This window comes from Chroicocephalus ridibundus, chromosome 4, assembly GCF_963924245.1.
Source record: "Chroicocephalus ridibundus chromosome 4, bChrRid1.1, whole genome shotgun sequence".
NCBI lineage: Eukaryota > Metazoa > Chordata > Aves > Charadriiformes > Laridae > Chroicocephalus > Chroicocephalus ridibundus.
In genome coordinates this window covers 75,001,243-75,015,542 of record NC_086287.1, presented here as the reverse complement: position 1 = coordinate 75,015,542, position 14,300 = coordinate 75,001,243, and the positions used below count along the sequence as shown (strand labels likewise).

The following is a 14,300-nucleotide window of genomic DNA, read 5'->3' as shown; positions in this document are numbered from 1 at the left end:
GGGAGTCGGTCGCTTGTGTTAGAAAACCTTTCCATGAGCTTCTCATCGCGGGAAGTAGATCTGTGTCTTTGTCAGCATGTTTCTATCAGCCTTGTTCTTCACGTAGTCACCCGTTACTAACACGGGGCTGGCATCCAGCCCCGTTCTCCGCTGCCGTCCCAGCACCGTATCCATTGCGAGCTCACTATGATCCCCGCCAGCGCTCCCTCTCCCCGGGGGGATGCCAGCACCGGTCAGGACTTTGGTTTGCGTGATTTAGAAAAAAAAGCAAACAAAATTCCTGTTATAGACAGGATGCTAGGTTTTATCAGCGACCAGATCTGTTGCTGAAGGACTCCCCGTTGTCCAGGGAGATCTGAGGATGAGCAAGCAAGGACTTCATTTCAGCTAAGCAGATCATCCTCTCTGCCAATATTTAAGAGACAGGATCATAACTTATGTCTTCACTGGGAAGAATCATTGTCAAACATAATTAGCTCTGCAAACCCTAGCTGTTTTCTAGACACACCCGGGCACAGTTCCTGAGCTGCTTAGAGATGAAGAGATGATAGGGGTCAGTCTTCTGGCTGGAGCAAGGGGCTGCAAGAACTCACTCCATCAAATAGCTCGTTTTGCGGCGTGTAATCGAGACCAAAGCACGGAGCATCCAGCGCGCAGGGCTGATGGGGCTGTGGGTCTCATTCCCGCATGGCTTCAGGAAGGGATAACACGCCATGCCTCTGGGCAGAAAAACTGGTTTTAAAGGAGGGAGAAGGAGGGAGGAGGCGTGAAGGGTTTTAATTACTTTAAGTGCTACACAACCAAGTCATCCATGCCTGTGTCCCCGTGTGCACAGGGGTATTTTACTTCTGGTTTCTTTTTAAGGCACCCCCGGAGTTACTATGAAAAGGACTGGACAAGAACTAGGGTTTTCTACCACTTGTTTCAGGGGTTAAGGTCGGATCTGATGGTCATTGGAAGCATTGAGCATAATTCCATAGACCTGGACAGGAAAGATAATGTAGGACCTGGAAACCTGCCCGCTGTGACCAGTGAGGATGCGAACACGAGGGGCTCCAGGCCCCGGCGGTCGCGGTTGGGTTGGGAGGGAGGTACCGTATGCGCCGACCCCACACAAAACCTCCTTGAGAGAGAGGAAAAGGGGTGCTCATCCCAGGCACTGGGCTCAGACACACTACTGGCGAGCAACCAGAAAGGTTTAAAAAGAAACGCTGCACTAAATTCAGTGAATCGAGCTCGCAGATGCGCTCTTCAAAAGAGCACAGCTCTCTTTGAAACGTCTCCCCCACTGAAATGACATTCTCAAGACGTTTTTGTCCTTTGTGTTTTCTTCAGGATCATCCACGAGGATGGCTTCTCTGGAGAGGACGTGAAGCAGTACAAGCCAGTGGTCTACAGCAACACTATCCAGTCACTGGCAGCTATTGTACGTGCCATGGATACCTTGGGCATCGAATACGGTGATAAGGAACGACGGGTAAGTTAAAACCGCCACCGCTTGGGTACAGAGAACGGAGCACCTGGAGGCTCCAGAGCACTCACAGGAAGCGTTTGCACAACCTGAATACCTTGGGGGGCAAAAAGGAGGGAGCGGGGGGGAAGATTTACGCCACTGACGTGTGCCTACTGCACGTGCGGTTTGTGCAACAGCAAACCAGAGGCACAGGCACAACCGTGTATGACGTGCCATGGGTACACCCGTGCTAGCAAGAGTAGCCCTGGGGACCTCCGTGTCACAACAGCCGTGGTCTCTCATGCCCTGGCGCTAGCCAGGACGGTACAAAAAAGGAAATTCGGTTATTTAGGGACAGCCCGGACAGAGGTACTGACAGCCCTGGGGAAGCAGTGAGGATATGTGTCCTGTCTGCTGTGCCCGCGCTGGGAACATGGCCTGCGAGGGGAAATGTCTCGGGGAGAAGTCTTGGCCGCTCTTCAAACCCCTTCCAGCCTGCTGATGTAGGACAGCTTTTAGGATGGACTGGACTTTTGTGGGGGCTTGGCTGGTTTTTGACTCGCACATCCCCCATTCAGGTGTACCCGAACAGCAGCTTCTCTTGCAAACGGGGGGGTGCATTGCTTCGGGGAGGTTGCGGGCAGGGTCTTGGGCAGCGGCACAAGCGTGTGTGTTATCCCAATAACGATGCGTCGCCTGGCAGCCTTCTCGTGCCGCACACCTAAGCCAGCCTGTCCTTTTCCACTTGGTGCTCTGCAGTCACTTTAACCAGCTCCCTATTTTTAAACGGCGGCTCCTCTGTGAGGTGCCCTGCCAGCCCTCTGCCTTCCCTTCTTGCGTTTCTGGCTCAGGCCGAGCCCGCACGGGGAAACTCAGAGCCCGAGAGAAGCCGAGACCACCCTTTTTTCATGCTGCCATCCCAGAGAACGTAAAACTGCTTGGTTTCGCTGGAAATAAAATAACTTCGCATAAAAGAGCTGGTAAAGGCGAAGTCCTACGTGCCACTGAGTTTGTCGCGACTATTTTTAGGTAGCTCTCAAATGACAGATGTACGACATACCCCAAACTCCTTATCTGAGGGTTGATAATAAAAGCATTCACTGGAAAGGATGCCAAAATCCCGCTGTGGTGTTACTGTATGAAGAGGTACCTTATTTCTCCCAATCGCAAAGGAGTATTTTGATTTCTTTGCATCTAGGGATTTTTCCCACAGGAACTCTAAATCCTGGAGACATTTCCATCCCAAACGTAGAGACGATACCATAATGGAGTTCTTGTGAGCTTGCCGAGAACTAATGCTGATGGCTTTCGAACTGAATACATTAATCTGTTGATTACTGGGTGACTCAGCTCTCAGCGAGGCAACGTATCTTGTCTCAGCTAAAAACCTATGCCCAGGAAAGCAGAAACAAATCATTCCTCGTGTCTGATAAATAGTCGGTGGCAGACAGTTTTAAAACGTAAAATTTCTTTTTTTTCTTTTCTTTCTTTTGTAATGCCTGAAGTCCTAATTTGAGGAGGGGGAAACTCGTCACTGCGTTAGTGCCAGCCCTGGCAAAGCACGGGGAGCTGTTATCGGGACTGCCAGGAATGAGGGTGGGAGTACCGGGCTGCGCAAAATGTCGTGGCCGCTCGTATGCCCGTGGAGAAGATGCCAAATGTCCCTCGGATCGTACGATAACTCAGGCTGGAAAGGAGCTCGGGAGGTGTCTAGCCCAACCTCCTGCTCAAGCAAGGCCGGGGCCGAGGCCAAACCAGGTGGCTCAGGGCTTTATCCAGCCTGAAATCCCCCGAGGACGGGGACCGCACCGCCTCTTTGGACAGCCTGGTCCCCTGCTTCGCTGCCCTCCCCGCGGAAAGGTTTCTCCTTGTGTCTAGGGTGAACGGGCCACTCCTGGTCCAATGTGTGCTTTACGGCAGCAGGGATCCCAAGTCACGCCTTGCGGAGTCAAAAGCAAGTCGGATTACGTTCTCCCCAGCCTGGTTTTCCCTAAAGTATTTAGTCCTAGAAGAATTCCTCCTGTCCTACAGCGGTGTCACGCTGACTGTGTCGAGGCAAGCCCTGAAACAAACACTGGTCCAGGAGGGCAGATCCAGAGCATCTTCTCCCTTCGTAGGTGGGAGGGATATTCCTCCATCCAGCAGCAGATGAAGGGGGAAGAAACAAAGTCTCTCGGGCCAGTGGTCTTCCACTTGCTCCTTTCTCTTAGTCAGCCTCCACAGAAAGTTGCTGGCGTTAGTATGAAACAGTATTTATTTTAATCTTACAAAGAAGCGGATGGCTTCTGTGGCCCCACTTTTGTTATTAGTGCACAGCTGCTGTAAAGAGAGGCCATTAAACAGGCGATTGGTGGTTCATCCCTTTTCAAGCAAAGCCCTTCTATTTTAAAAAGTCGTTCCTCGGCCAAGCGTTTCCCATGCAAATCTTTTAGTGGGGGATTTTCCCCTACTCATGACTTAAGCGCCCGGGAGCTGGGGAAGGGGAGCCGGGGCTGCCGCTGCTCCGGGCCTGGTTCAGCAGCAGGGAAGGGGGGGGCATGGACCCAGGACAGATTTTCCCCAGGGATTCCTTGGCTTTTACAGCTTCCCTTCCCTCCTCCCCGACTCCACGGGGGAGGCATCTGCCCCTCTATCCCCGGCAAATGGCACCCTGACAGTCATCAGAGCAAAAAAACCTGCTCCCCTACTTAGTAAATGCGAGTGAGATGATTTGTGCTGCTGTTATTGAGGTGAAATAATCAAATCCTCTCTCACTGTTCTCATTTTTCTCCTGCCCATAGTTATACCTCCAAGTATTTAGTCTAATAGACGTGAAAAACTGGGGGGGAGAGTCCAGACTAAATCCCTGAGCTTTTGTCAGCCAAAGTGAGATCAGTGTAGGAAATATGAGCTAAAAAGACAAAATAAATCATGAAAAGCAGATGCCCCGGGTCTCGCTGACCCTCTCTGCTGATAAGGACCTGTCCCCAGGTGAAGAACAGAACAGTCTGCCTGTGGGATTTCACTTTTATCCGTGCTCCTTGTCGAAGGGAGCGGGTTTTCTTGCGGCTGTGCCTGGCTCACGGAAGGTCCATGGCCTGTGGGCAGCACCGAGGTCCTTCTTGGGTGTCCTTGGAGGCAGGAGCACATCCTGCCAGCTCGTGGCACGTTATCACCATGCGCAGCCCGGAAGGTCAGTCTGAAACTCCAGAAAAGCTGTGCAAATGCGAAGTCACAAATCATAGAATCATAGAGTGGTTCGGGTTGGTAGGGACCTTAAAGCCCACCCAGTGCCACCCCCTGCCCTGGGCAGGGACACCTCCCACCACACCACGTTGCTCCAAGCCCCGTCCAGCCTGGCCTTGAACCCCTCCAGGGATGGGGCAGCCCCAGCTTCTCTGGGCAACCTGGGCCAGGGGCTCACCACCCTCACAGCAAACAATTTCTGCCTCAGATCTCACCTAAATCTCCCCTCTTCCACTTTAAACCCCTTCCCCCTCGTCCCATGGCTCCCCTCCCTGCTCCAGAGTCCCTCCCCAGCTTTCCTGGAGCCCCTTTAGGGACTGGCAGGGGCTGGAAGGTCTCCCCGGAGCCTTCTCTTCTCCAGGCTGAACCCCCCCAGCTCTCTCAGCTTGTGAGAGAGAAAATCCTTTACGAGTTGCAGGAGGGTAGGCAAAAAAGGAGCGGTCGGAGAGGAGACAGGAGTCAGGCTGCGTCCAGGGGTGTTCCTCATGTGCCCTCGCTGCGGAGCCCTGAATAGCCAAGAGAAAGGGTCGCACGGAGGAAGAGGCGCGGAGCCTTCATCTCGCCTGGCTGCTCGAGACCCTCCAGCTGACCCATAGGGCATTACTCCGTCCTTACCTTTATAATCAGATTAACAGGCAGGAAAGAGTCAGGCTGTACCGTGTAGCCTCTGGATTAAACGGTTCTCTAAAGTGCAAATGTATTAATAAAGCAAGCTGCGCACTGATTCCCTTCCAGCGTACCCAGGCGGAGCAAGCGGGAAATGGGGGTTTAAAGCCAGGAATCTAGAAGCCGGTAGAGGTGGTTTGATCTGATGGAGCAGGAGGGGCAGGGAAGGGGTGGACTTTCATCTCACCATCTGAAGAGCCGGTTCCAAAGTCTGGCCTCAGAAATCCCAACCAGAAAAAGCGCAAAGTCCCTTCCTCGGCGGGTCAGTGCTGACCTCAGAAGCTGCAGCCCTGACAATCCCACCCGGATAAAATGCCTGAAGGCAGGGAGGGACCGGGGAGCGTCCAGGGCTTGGAGTGGTCCTGGGCTATGATGAGCCTGCTCAGGCAAGCACACCATTCCCACAGGCTGGTATGAAAACAGCTGTAGAGCGTGGTCCTATTAGCATAAACCAGGCAGAAACAGGCTGAAAACTGTTCAGAAATTGCCCAGCAGAGAATCCCCCCGTCGGTCGCGGGGCTCAGGTACAAGCGTCTGCAGTGGCAGGGTCACAGGTCCAGCACTGGGGGGCCGGAGGTGGCAGGCGGTGGCCTTCGAATTGGACTTTTTTCCCAGTGGGAGTCTGGAAACATCTGCTTCAGCGTGAAAGGGAAAACTGAATAGCAGCTAAAGTGTTAAAAATTTCTGATGGGGGATTAGTTTTTTTTCTTTCAGGCTTTGTAGCGGAATGTGTTCGCGGTGACCTCGCGCTGTATATAGTGTGTAGCGCCTGAACTGTGAGCTAAACAAAAAGATGCCTGGGACATTTTAAAATACTGGTTAGTAATATTTAAAAAAGCCGTTTAATCTAATTGAGCCGCCCACCCGAAGCGGCTGGCAAAGGGGCCCATGTGCACTGGAGCTGCATCCAGCCTGCCTCCGAGCAGCGGGGGCACACAGAAACCAGGGGCCACCAGCCCCGTCCCCTCGGCACGCCCCGAGGCAGTGCCAGGACCCGAGTGTCCTGGGTTCAGCCACACAGGATGAATTTCTCTTCTAGTGCCTGGGAAAAGTGCACTTTTAGGAGACTGTAGTGCCTGAATTGGTGACAATATTTACTTTATCGCCAGCTCTGGGGTGCGGGTTTCAAGGTCTCAGTGCTTTCGAGGTGCGGGGACGAGGAGGAGCGAGACCCAGGCATTGCCCCAAGCTGCCAACAGGGTTATTTCATACCATGAACGGCACATTCAGTATAAATTAGGAAGTTTGCTGAGGAGTTCTCTCTCTCTCTCTCTCTCCCCCTCCCCTGATGGCTGCCATCCTGAGCGCTCCTCGCCCCGGTGCCGCAGCCCTGAGCCCTTCCCTTCCTCCCGCAGCCGCAGCGCTCGCAGGGTCCCACATTGGCTGTCCCTGTGGGGAGTGCACGGCTTCTGCTGGGGAACGGGCTGGGAATAGTCCTCGTGTGGTTTGTATTGGTATCGGGATCAGTACTGGTTCTTTAGTGTTATTCATGTTAATTATTTAGTCTTATTCTATTACATCTGTTTATACCTCAACGCTCGTGTTTCCTTGTTTTTCCCAGGTGGGGAGGGCTCATCGGGTGAGAGAATAATTGTCTAAATGACCATAAATTGTTGTGGGTTCCCCAAACCATACCACCAGGCAGTGTCCGGATGGGGGACACAGCCACCGTCACCTGCTGCCTTCCCAGCGCTGGAAGGGAGCGGTGTGTGGGAAGAGATCTCTTTCGCAAGACCTGCTCCTGTGTAACTGGCTTTTTCTGCTTGTCAGCTCAAGATAGATATTTGTGGATTTTACTTCATTTTAGTCAGGTGTCTGTTTAGACCAGCTGGCTCCCTAACCCAAGCTCTCTGAGAAATGCCAAAAAGCTGCTGATAACTTTGGGGAGGGCAGGCGAGGTTAATGGGGCACCGGCGTGCTGGGAGGAAGCCTCCCTTTGCTGACTGGTAGCCAGTGGGGTGACTGGGGGTGGGCGGAGGACTCCTGGGTTGCTGCCGCTGCGGTGGGGATACGGCCAGCCCTTGCTGGTCTGACGGTGTAGGCGATGGGAACTTCACCACGGTGAGGCGTAACCTGGGGCTGCTTTCTAGAGGGGCGGGATGGAGTGGGAGAAAAGGGAAAATGGAATAAGGGGGGGCATTAGCCACCCCAGTTTTGCCTGGCATCAGCGTTTGTCTGGGTGTCCAGCTGCAGCTGAAGTCTGCTGGCTTGCTGCATGCAGCAGCCACAGCATGCGTATCATAGAATCAGAATCACAGAATGGTCTGGGTTGGAAGGGACCTTAAAGCCCACCCAGTGCCACCCCCTGCCCTGGGCAGGGACACCTCCCACCACGTTGCTCCAAGCCCCGTCCAGCCTGGCCTTGAACCCCTCCAGGGATGGGGCAGCCACAGCTTCTCTGGGCAACCTGGGCCAGGGGCTCACCACCCTCACAGCAAACAATTTCTTCCCAATATCTCACCTAAATCTCCCCTCTTCCAGTTTAAACCCCTTCCCCCTCGTCCCATGGCTCCCCTCCCTGCTCCAGAGTCCCTCCCCAGCTTTCCTGGAGCCCCTTTAGGGCCTGGCAGGGACTGGAAGGTCTCCCCGGAGCCTTCTCTTCTCCAGGCTGAACCCCCCCAAGTCTCTCAGCCTGTCCTCCCAGCAGAGGGGCTCCAGCCCTCCCAGCATCCCCGGGGCCTCCTCTGGAATATATATATATATATACATGTAACCATTCCTGCTGTACTGCGTCTGCTGGGTTCATCGCTGTAACAGCGCTGGAGAAATATTTCAGTCTGCCCTTTGCTGAGGTGTAAAGATCTGTCATTCTTTTCCAGTAAGACCAAAGCCACCCTTCTCGCTCACCTCCCTCTTCATCCCTCCATGAGATGCATTTCAGTTACCATCATTCATGTTTTGGAGCAGTGGAGGCTAATAAAAGGCAGGGCATTTCTTGAGAGGTGGGAAACATAAAACAGAAAGGAAAGCACTTGTTATTTTCACAGCCTGCCTTGTTGCCGGGGAGATGGCTGGCTCATTCAAGAAAGGCTTGTTGTTGCTGGCTGAGATGGCCAATGTATTGGGAATCATTGCTGCAAAATGAGGCTGGAGGAGAAGGAGAGGGAGACGGCAAAGAACAAGGGAAATCCCAGAGTAAGCGTGGTGTGTGACCCACCTCCCAATCCCTTGAGCCCCTGAAAATACAAAAATCTTTCCCTAATAAATGATCACAGTGAAGTAACAGCATATCGTGAAGACAGTTTGTGATAGCCCCTTGCGCCAACTAAAAGAGCCTGAACCAGTCTGCTTCCATGACTTGGCTCTGCCTCTTTGGGAGAGTCAAACTCAAAGAGATCCCAGCCAAGTATGGCCGAAACCCGCGGCCGGACCCGGGAGACCTTGCTTTGCACAGCTTGGCTCTGCGCTCCTGCAGAGCTGGAGTCGTGGTCATCAAGCCAATGACATATGATGATCTTCATCTAGCAAAAAAAGGTCACCCCAGAACCGGTGTCTGGTTCGCTGTAGTCATGCTACTAATAAAGATAGCATTTAGAAGGGAGACAAAATAAGCTCATGTCATGGCCATAAACACATGATGCCTTGTGCTCGCAGACAGAATCTGGCCGTAGAAGAGCCATACAATTAAATAAGGTTGTAGGGTTGGAGGTTGCCAAGTCTTCATGTAGAGTTTTACTTAGGCTGAGCTCGTCAATCTGCCCCGTTCCCAACCTGGGTCATTACAATAGAAAACTGGCGATTCACGTAGGGCTAAAATGTGATCTTAGCTCTGGCACCGAACGGATTACAGCTATTTATAGGGCAGCAGTAGTGGCGATGAACAACAGGCAGAATCCCAACCTTCGGCAGACATGTAAGGGTGCTTGTGGGCAGGAAGAAATCCCGAGTTGGTGAAGGAGGGAGATAGATGGTACCGGCCCTGAGGAGAAGGGGAGGAACGGAGACTCAAATAGAAATAGCCTAGAAAATGGAATAGCAGTGGAAACAGCTAGGTGCTTTAGGCAAGCGACTGAGCTGCATGGGCACCGCTACATCCAGAGGCAATATCAGCTAACCTTTCTTCCAGTGGAAAACCATCAACCACTGACAGCTCTGAAACCCCAAACTGCCCCCCAGGTGGCCCAATGCACCCATTTTTAGTTAAAACTCCTAGAGAGTGAAAAAAGGCCGTGTGAAATGGAGCCGAAAGGAGGCAGGGAGTGGTGGGCGGCAGTCGCGTAGCAAGTTGGAAACGCGTGTCGTGTGGAAGGCTGCTCTCTGGAAGGTGCCACCTTACTGAGCAGTTGAGGTGCCAGCATGGTGTTTTTCACGTTGGTCCCGCTTCGGGGTGATGTCTATGGTGTTGGCATGGCAACGCTTGAATCCTCACTCAAAAGTAAACAGCGGCTCTGCTTTTTGGGTTCTCCCGGACGCTGTGGGCTGGTGGTGAATGGGCAGCACTCAGGGGATGGGGTGGGATAGAAGTTCCCCTGGTTTTCCAGTCTCTCTGCGCAGTCAGAAATCTGTTCCTAAGAAACACATTTCTAGGGAAAAAAATTGTTTTGATGCACTTCAGCTTCATATCTAAGTGAGGCAGATGAGAATCACACCTCAAAATGCCACTCAGGTCTGTTTCTCTGGTGAGCATGTGGTGTCGGCCAGGCACTGTAGATTGGTGACACTTGCCATCCATGCCACTTTCCCACTTCTGATAAATTCTTCTTCCCGTCCTATAAAACCACTGACCAGAACAGGTGCCATCAGTTAAAATTAGCCTTTTAATTTTCTTTTGAAGAAAAAAAGAGGAGGGAAAGAGATGTCTCAGGGGATCATGGATAAGAGAGACCACAGTCATCTAGCTCCAACTCCAAGCTCCAGATTGAGTCTAATCACATCGTTCACCACCTAAAGAGGGCTTTAAAGAAGATAGTGCCTGAGTCTCCCCAAAGTGACACAGTGAGAGGACAAGGCAGTGGTCACTGGTGCCAGGAAAGGGAATTCCAGCTGGACATGGGCTTGGGCTCGTAGCACTTTCCCTCTTCTCTCCATGTCGTCAGGAGAGATCAGGACAAACCGCTCTTGAAGGGCCACCCAGGCCTTTGGGCTTTAGAAGTGTGGAGGGATACGAGAGGCCTGAGGACGTTTGGGTAGGATCAGATACTCAAAAGGAGATTTTAAAATTATGAGTATTGCCTTCCTCTTCAGCTAGCCACCGGGAGAAAAGCTTGTCAGATGAATCTGGAGCGCATCCAGAGAAGAGCCATGAAGATGCTGGGAGGGCTGGAGCCCCTCTGCTGGGAGGACAGGCTGAGAGAGCTGGGGGGGTTCAGCCTGGAGAAGAGAAGGCTCCGGGGAGACCTTCCAACCCCTGCCAGGCCCTAAAGGGGCTCCAGGAAAGCTGGGGAGGGACTCTGGAGCAGGGAGGGGAGTCATGGGACGAGGGGGAAGGGGTTTAAACTGGAAGAGGGGAGATTTGGATGAGATATTAGGAAAAAAATTTCACTGTGAGGGTGGTGAGCCCCTGGCCCAGGTTGCCCAGAGAAGCTGTGGCTGCCCCATCCCTGGAGGGGTTCAAGGCCAGGCTGCACGGGGCTTGGAGCAACGTGGTGTGGTGGGAGGTGTCCCTGCCCAGGGCAGGGGGTTGGAACAAGATGATCTTTAAGGTCCCTTCCAACCCAGACCATTCTATGGTTCTATGAATTCTCCTGGCATTGTTTGCTCCCTGCCTGGTGGAAAGCACAAACCTCTTTAGGTGCAAATCCGTCTTTAGGGCTGCTTTTTTCTTTTTTTTTTTCTTTTTTCTGGTGCCTCTGCTTTCAGCTGCCATTTCAGGCTTGATTGCTGAGTAATGAACAGCATTAGTCCTCCAAAGGATCCTTGAAAAGGATCCCCGCCTCCCCCAAAACTGCCCTGCTCAGCTGTGGAAGCGCAGAGCCTGCGCTGTAGGCAGGATGGTCCTTGCTTGCAAGCTCTCTCTTTTCTCCGAGAGGGGGATGATGTATTTTTCCTCCACAAGCTTTATGTGCTTGATACTGGTTTTTTTGGATGATGCGGGGAGTATTTTTAGTTGGAAAAGGAGGGAAAAAAAAAAAAACCAACCACCCGACAACCAAGCCTGTTCCCTTGGAAGAAGGGCTGCCTGCCTCCCCCTGGGAGATCTGTTATCCAAATGCCGCCGCAATTCGGGCTGCCAGGGAGGTGGTGTGACAGGGAAGGACTCGGCACACAGGGCAGAGCCAAGCAGCCACGGGACTGTGACATTGCCGGTGAATTAGTGAGAGGTGAGGTGCTGCTTTCCATCCCCAGAAGGTACCGGTGGATGATGGCTTCTCTGGGAGCCCCTGGGAAGCGCCGGAGTGGGACAACACAAAAAACGAGGTGTGCAAAAATATTTGGTGGAAGAACGGAGCTGGAGCAGAGCCCTGGGAAGGTGGAATCCTCCCTGGTGCCCACAAAGGGGTTTCCTGGCAGCTCCAGGACCCAGGGTGGGATGCCGGTCGGTAGAGGGACGGCTCCACACCACCATGGGCTCCTTCCCGGAGGGCAGCTGCAGAGCAGGCAGCGGTGGCCTTGCGCTGGGCAGCGTCTGGTGTCGGCGAGCACAGTCAGATACTCTTTGTCCTTCTCCAGAGCCTTTCTGTCCATAAAGGGATTGAAAGACGCGTAAGCCAGAACAAAACCCACGTCGAGTTATTTGACGTACTGCGTAACCAAGGCACTGGGGTTAAACACACGCCACGGCAGGGGCTTCAAAGATGCTTAGACGTGTTTCTGGCCATACGGATGACGGGGCACTCACTAAAATCCTTCCAGAAAGTCACCACCGTGTTTGAGACGGAAGCTCAGGTTGCATCTGGCCGCAGCCTGTCTTCAGGTGTGATTGCCGGTCGTCTCTCCTGACAGCAATTGCAGATTAACTACAAACTACTCAGCACATTTCAAATCCATGTCAGTTATTAAGTGGATTTATTTCCATCTCTTCTGGGAAGCGTTGGGAAGCGCTGCTGAGTCACGCCGCTTACTCACTGGTTTTAGGAGTGCCATTTAAAATATTTGTTTTCCGAATGCCTTCTATGATGTTCCTATTATTTGAGTGTCTCCAGACATAAAATGAAAACATTTATACAGGGCATCCCTGGCCTTAAACAGATTTTTGGTGTGTAACTCACAAAAAGGGCATAAAGCAAATGTCTTGGGAAGGGACCCCTCCCTTGGCGCTGTCGTTTGATGTTTATTCAGGGATCACGGTGAAGGGTAGCGCAGTCTTTGCTCCGAAACAGCAAGAGCTCAGGCAGGCTGGGCTTGGGACGGCATGGGAGGGAGGAAGGAGAGCCTCTTGACACCCTCCCTGTAGATATTGGTGAACGTTGATGAGATCCCCTTTCAGCCTTCTCTTCTCCAGGCTGAACCAGCCCCAGGGCTCTCAGCCTTTCCTCAGCAGAGAGATGCTCCAGTCCCTTGATCATCTTGGTAGCCTCCGCCGGGCTCTCTCCACTAGTTCCCTGTCCTTCTGGAACTGGGGAGCCCAGCACTGGACACAGATGCTCCATGGACAGGGAAGTGGGACCACCTCCTCCCTCAGCTCCCTCAGCAGGGAGGGCTGCCCAGTTGTTAAAAACCACAGCATCCTTGCTGTGCCCGGGCACGTAGCAGAGGAGGGATGGGGAACATGGTCCTTGCTCACATCGGGTGCTGATAAACTCAGGAGACAATATTCTCCTGCAGTGGTCCACGCTGGCCATGGACCCCAGAGCAATTAATCCCTCGGCGGGACATGAGGTGCCCTTGCAGGAGCAGCAGGTCCAAGGGCACGGCCGAACCCGGGCGCTCGGTTCCATTGTCAGCTCCGTGCAGAGACCCTGCTCTCCCGAGGGGGAAACCTGCCCCTCCGGAGCCAGCGGCTGCTCCTGGTAGCCCGCGTCGGTCAGCCGGGGACAGAGCTCCTGCAGCTACCACGGGGATGGCTGCCTTCCCCCGAGCAGAGGCACAGCGGGATGGTGGCACCTCCAACGCGTCCCTCATCCTGCATCCATCACAGGGATGGCAGGAGAGCTGCCACACATGAGGAGCTCAATGCCGGAATACAGGTTTTACCGAGGCTATTCATCAGTATTATGTACCTTGGTAATAACTGATTAAAGATACGCATGGGAACTCACTTAACAGCTACGATTATGGCTCCCGAGAAGGGACCAGCCTCACCCGGGGCAGCCGGATCCCAAAGATGCCATTCCCCGAGGGGCGGATCGCCGCAGCGGGAGGCCAGGCAGGAATTCCCAGCGTTTCATTCAAAGGAAGGAAAGAATCAACCTCCAGATGAAAATTAAAAACAACAAAGCCTCAAGAGCTGCTGTAAAACGGTATCATTTTGCACCGTGGCGATGTTTAGCCTTGTGGTCAGAGAAAACGTGGAGAAAAAAAGCGCAGGACACGCAAATCAGCCCGTGTCTGGGTTAGGGGTTTTGATGGATAGTCGCTGGGAGCCCCAGGACGCCTCATCCTTCCCTGTCGGAGAAGGATGGAATGGCTCCAGGCAGCGCAGCGCATCCCTCCCCAGCGTCAGAACCCACTCAGGAGCCAAAGAAAACCTCCCCCACAGGCTTTGAGCAAATTCCCTCCTTTCTGCTGCGCTCTTCGTTTTCCAGGGCTGGAGGAGTTTGTGGTTTGCAGCGTATTGTATCTGTGTTGATGGCACGACTGTTGCTAGATGCTTTTCCCGTGGTAAGAAACAATTCCCCTGGGTCGGCTATTTGTAATTAACTCTTCATTTTCCTGTAGATTGGTTTAAGGCTAGATTAACTCCGTCGATTAGGGGGGAATTACTCTTGATTTAGCTGAGATGGTGGGAGTGGAGAATCAAGTGACACATAGCAGCAGTCCCACAGTAACACGCTCGGTTCGCTCGGTGGTTGTCATCCGCCTGTGATCCCAGATCTCTGCGTTTGGAAACTATCCCTGGGCAGATGTTTGTTCCTTT

General features: G+C 53.0%; 1 protein-coding gene across 2 annotated transcripts in view; it reads left to right on the top strand.

Moving 5' to 3' along the window:
• The window catches only part of GNAO1 (G protein subunit alpha o1), a 163,125-nt gene that overhangs the window by 55,113 nt on the left and 93,712 nt on the right, over positions 1 to 14,300 (top strand). For both annotated transcript variants that reach the window (XM_063334224.1, XM_063334223.1), the window contains exon 3: positions 1,336 to 1,477. In XM_063334224.1, coding sequence (XP_063190294.1) covers positions 1,336 to 1,477 — 142 coding nt within the window. The remainder of the gene's footprint in view (positions 1 to 1,335; positions 1,478 to 14,300) is intronic.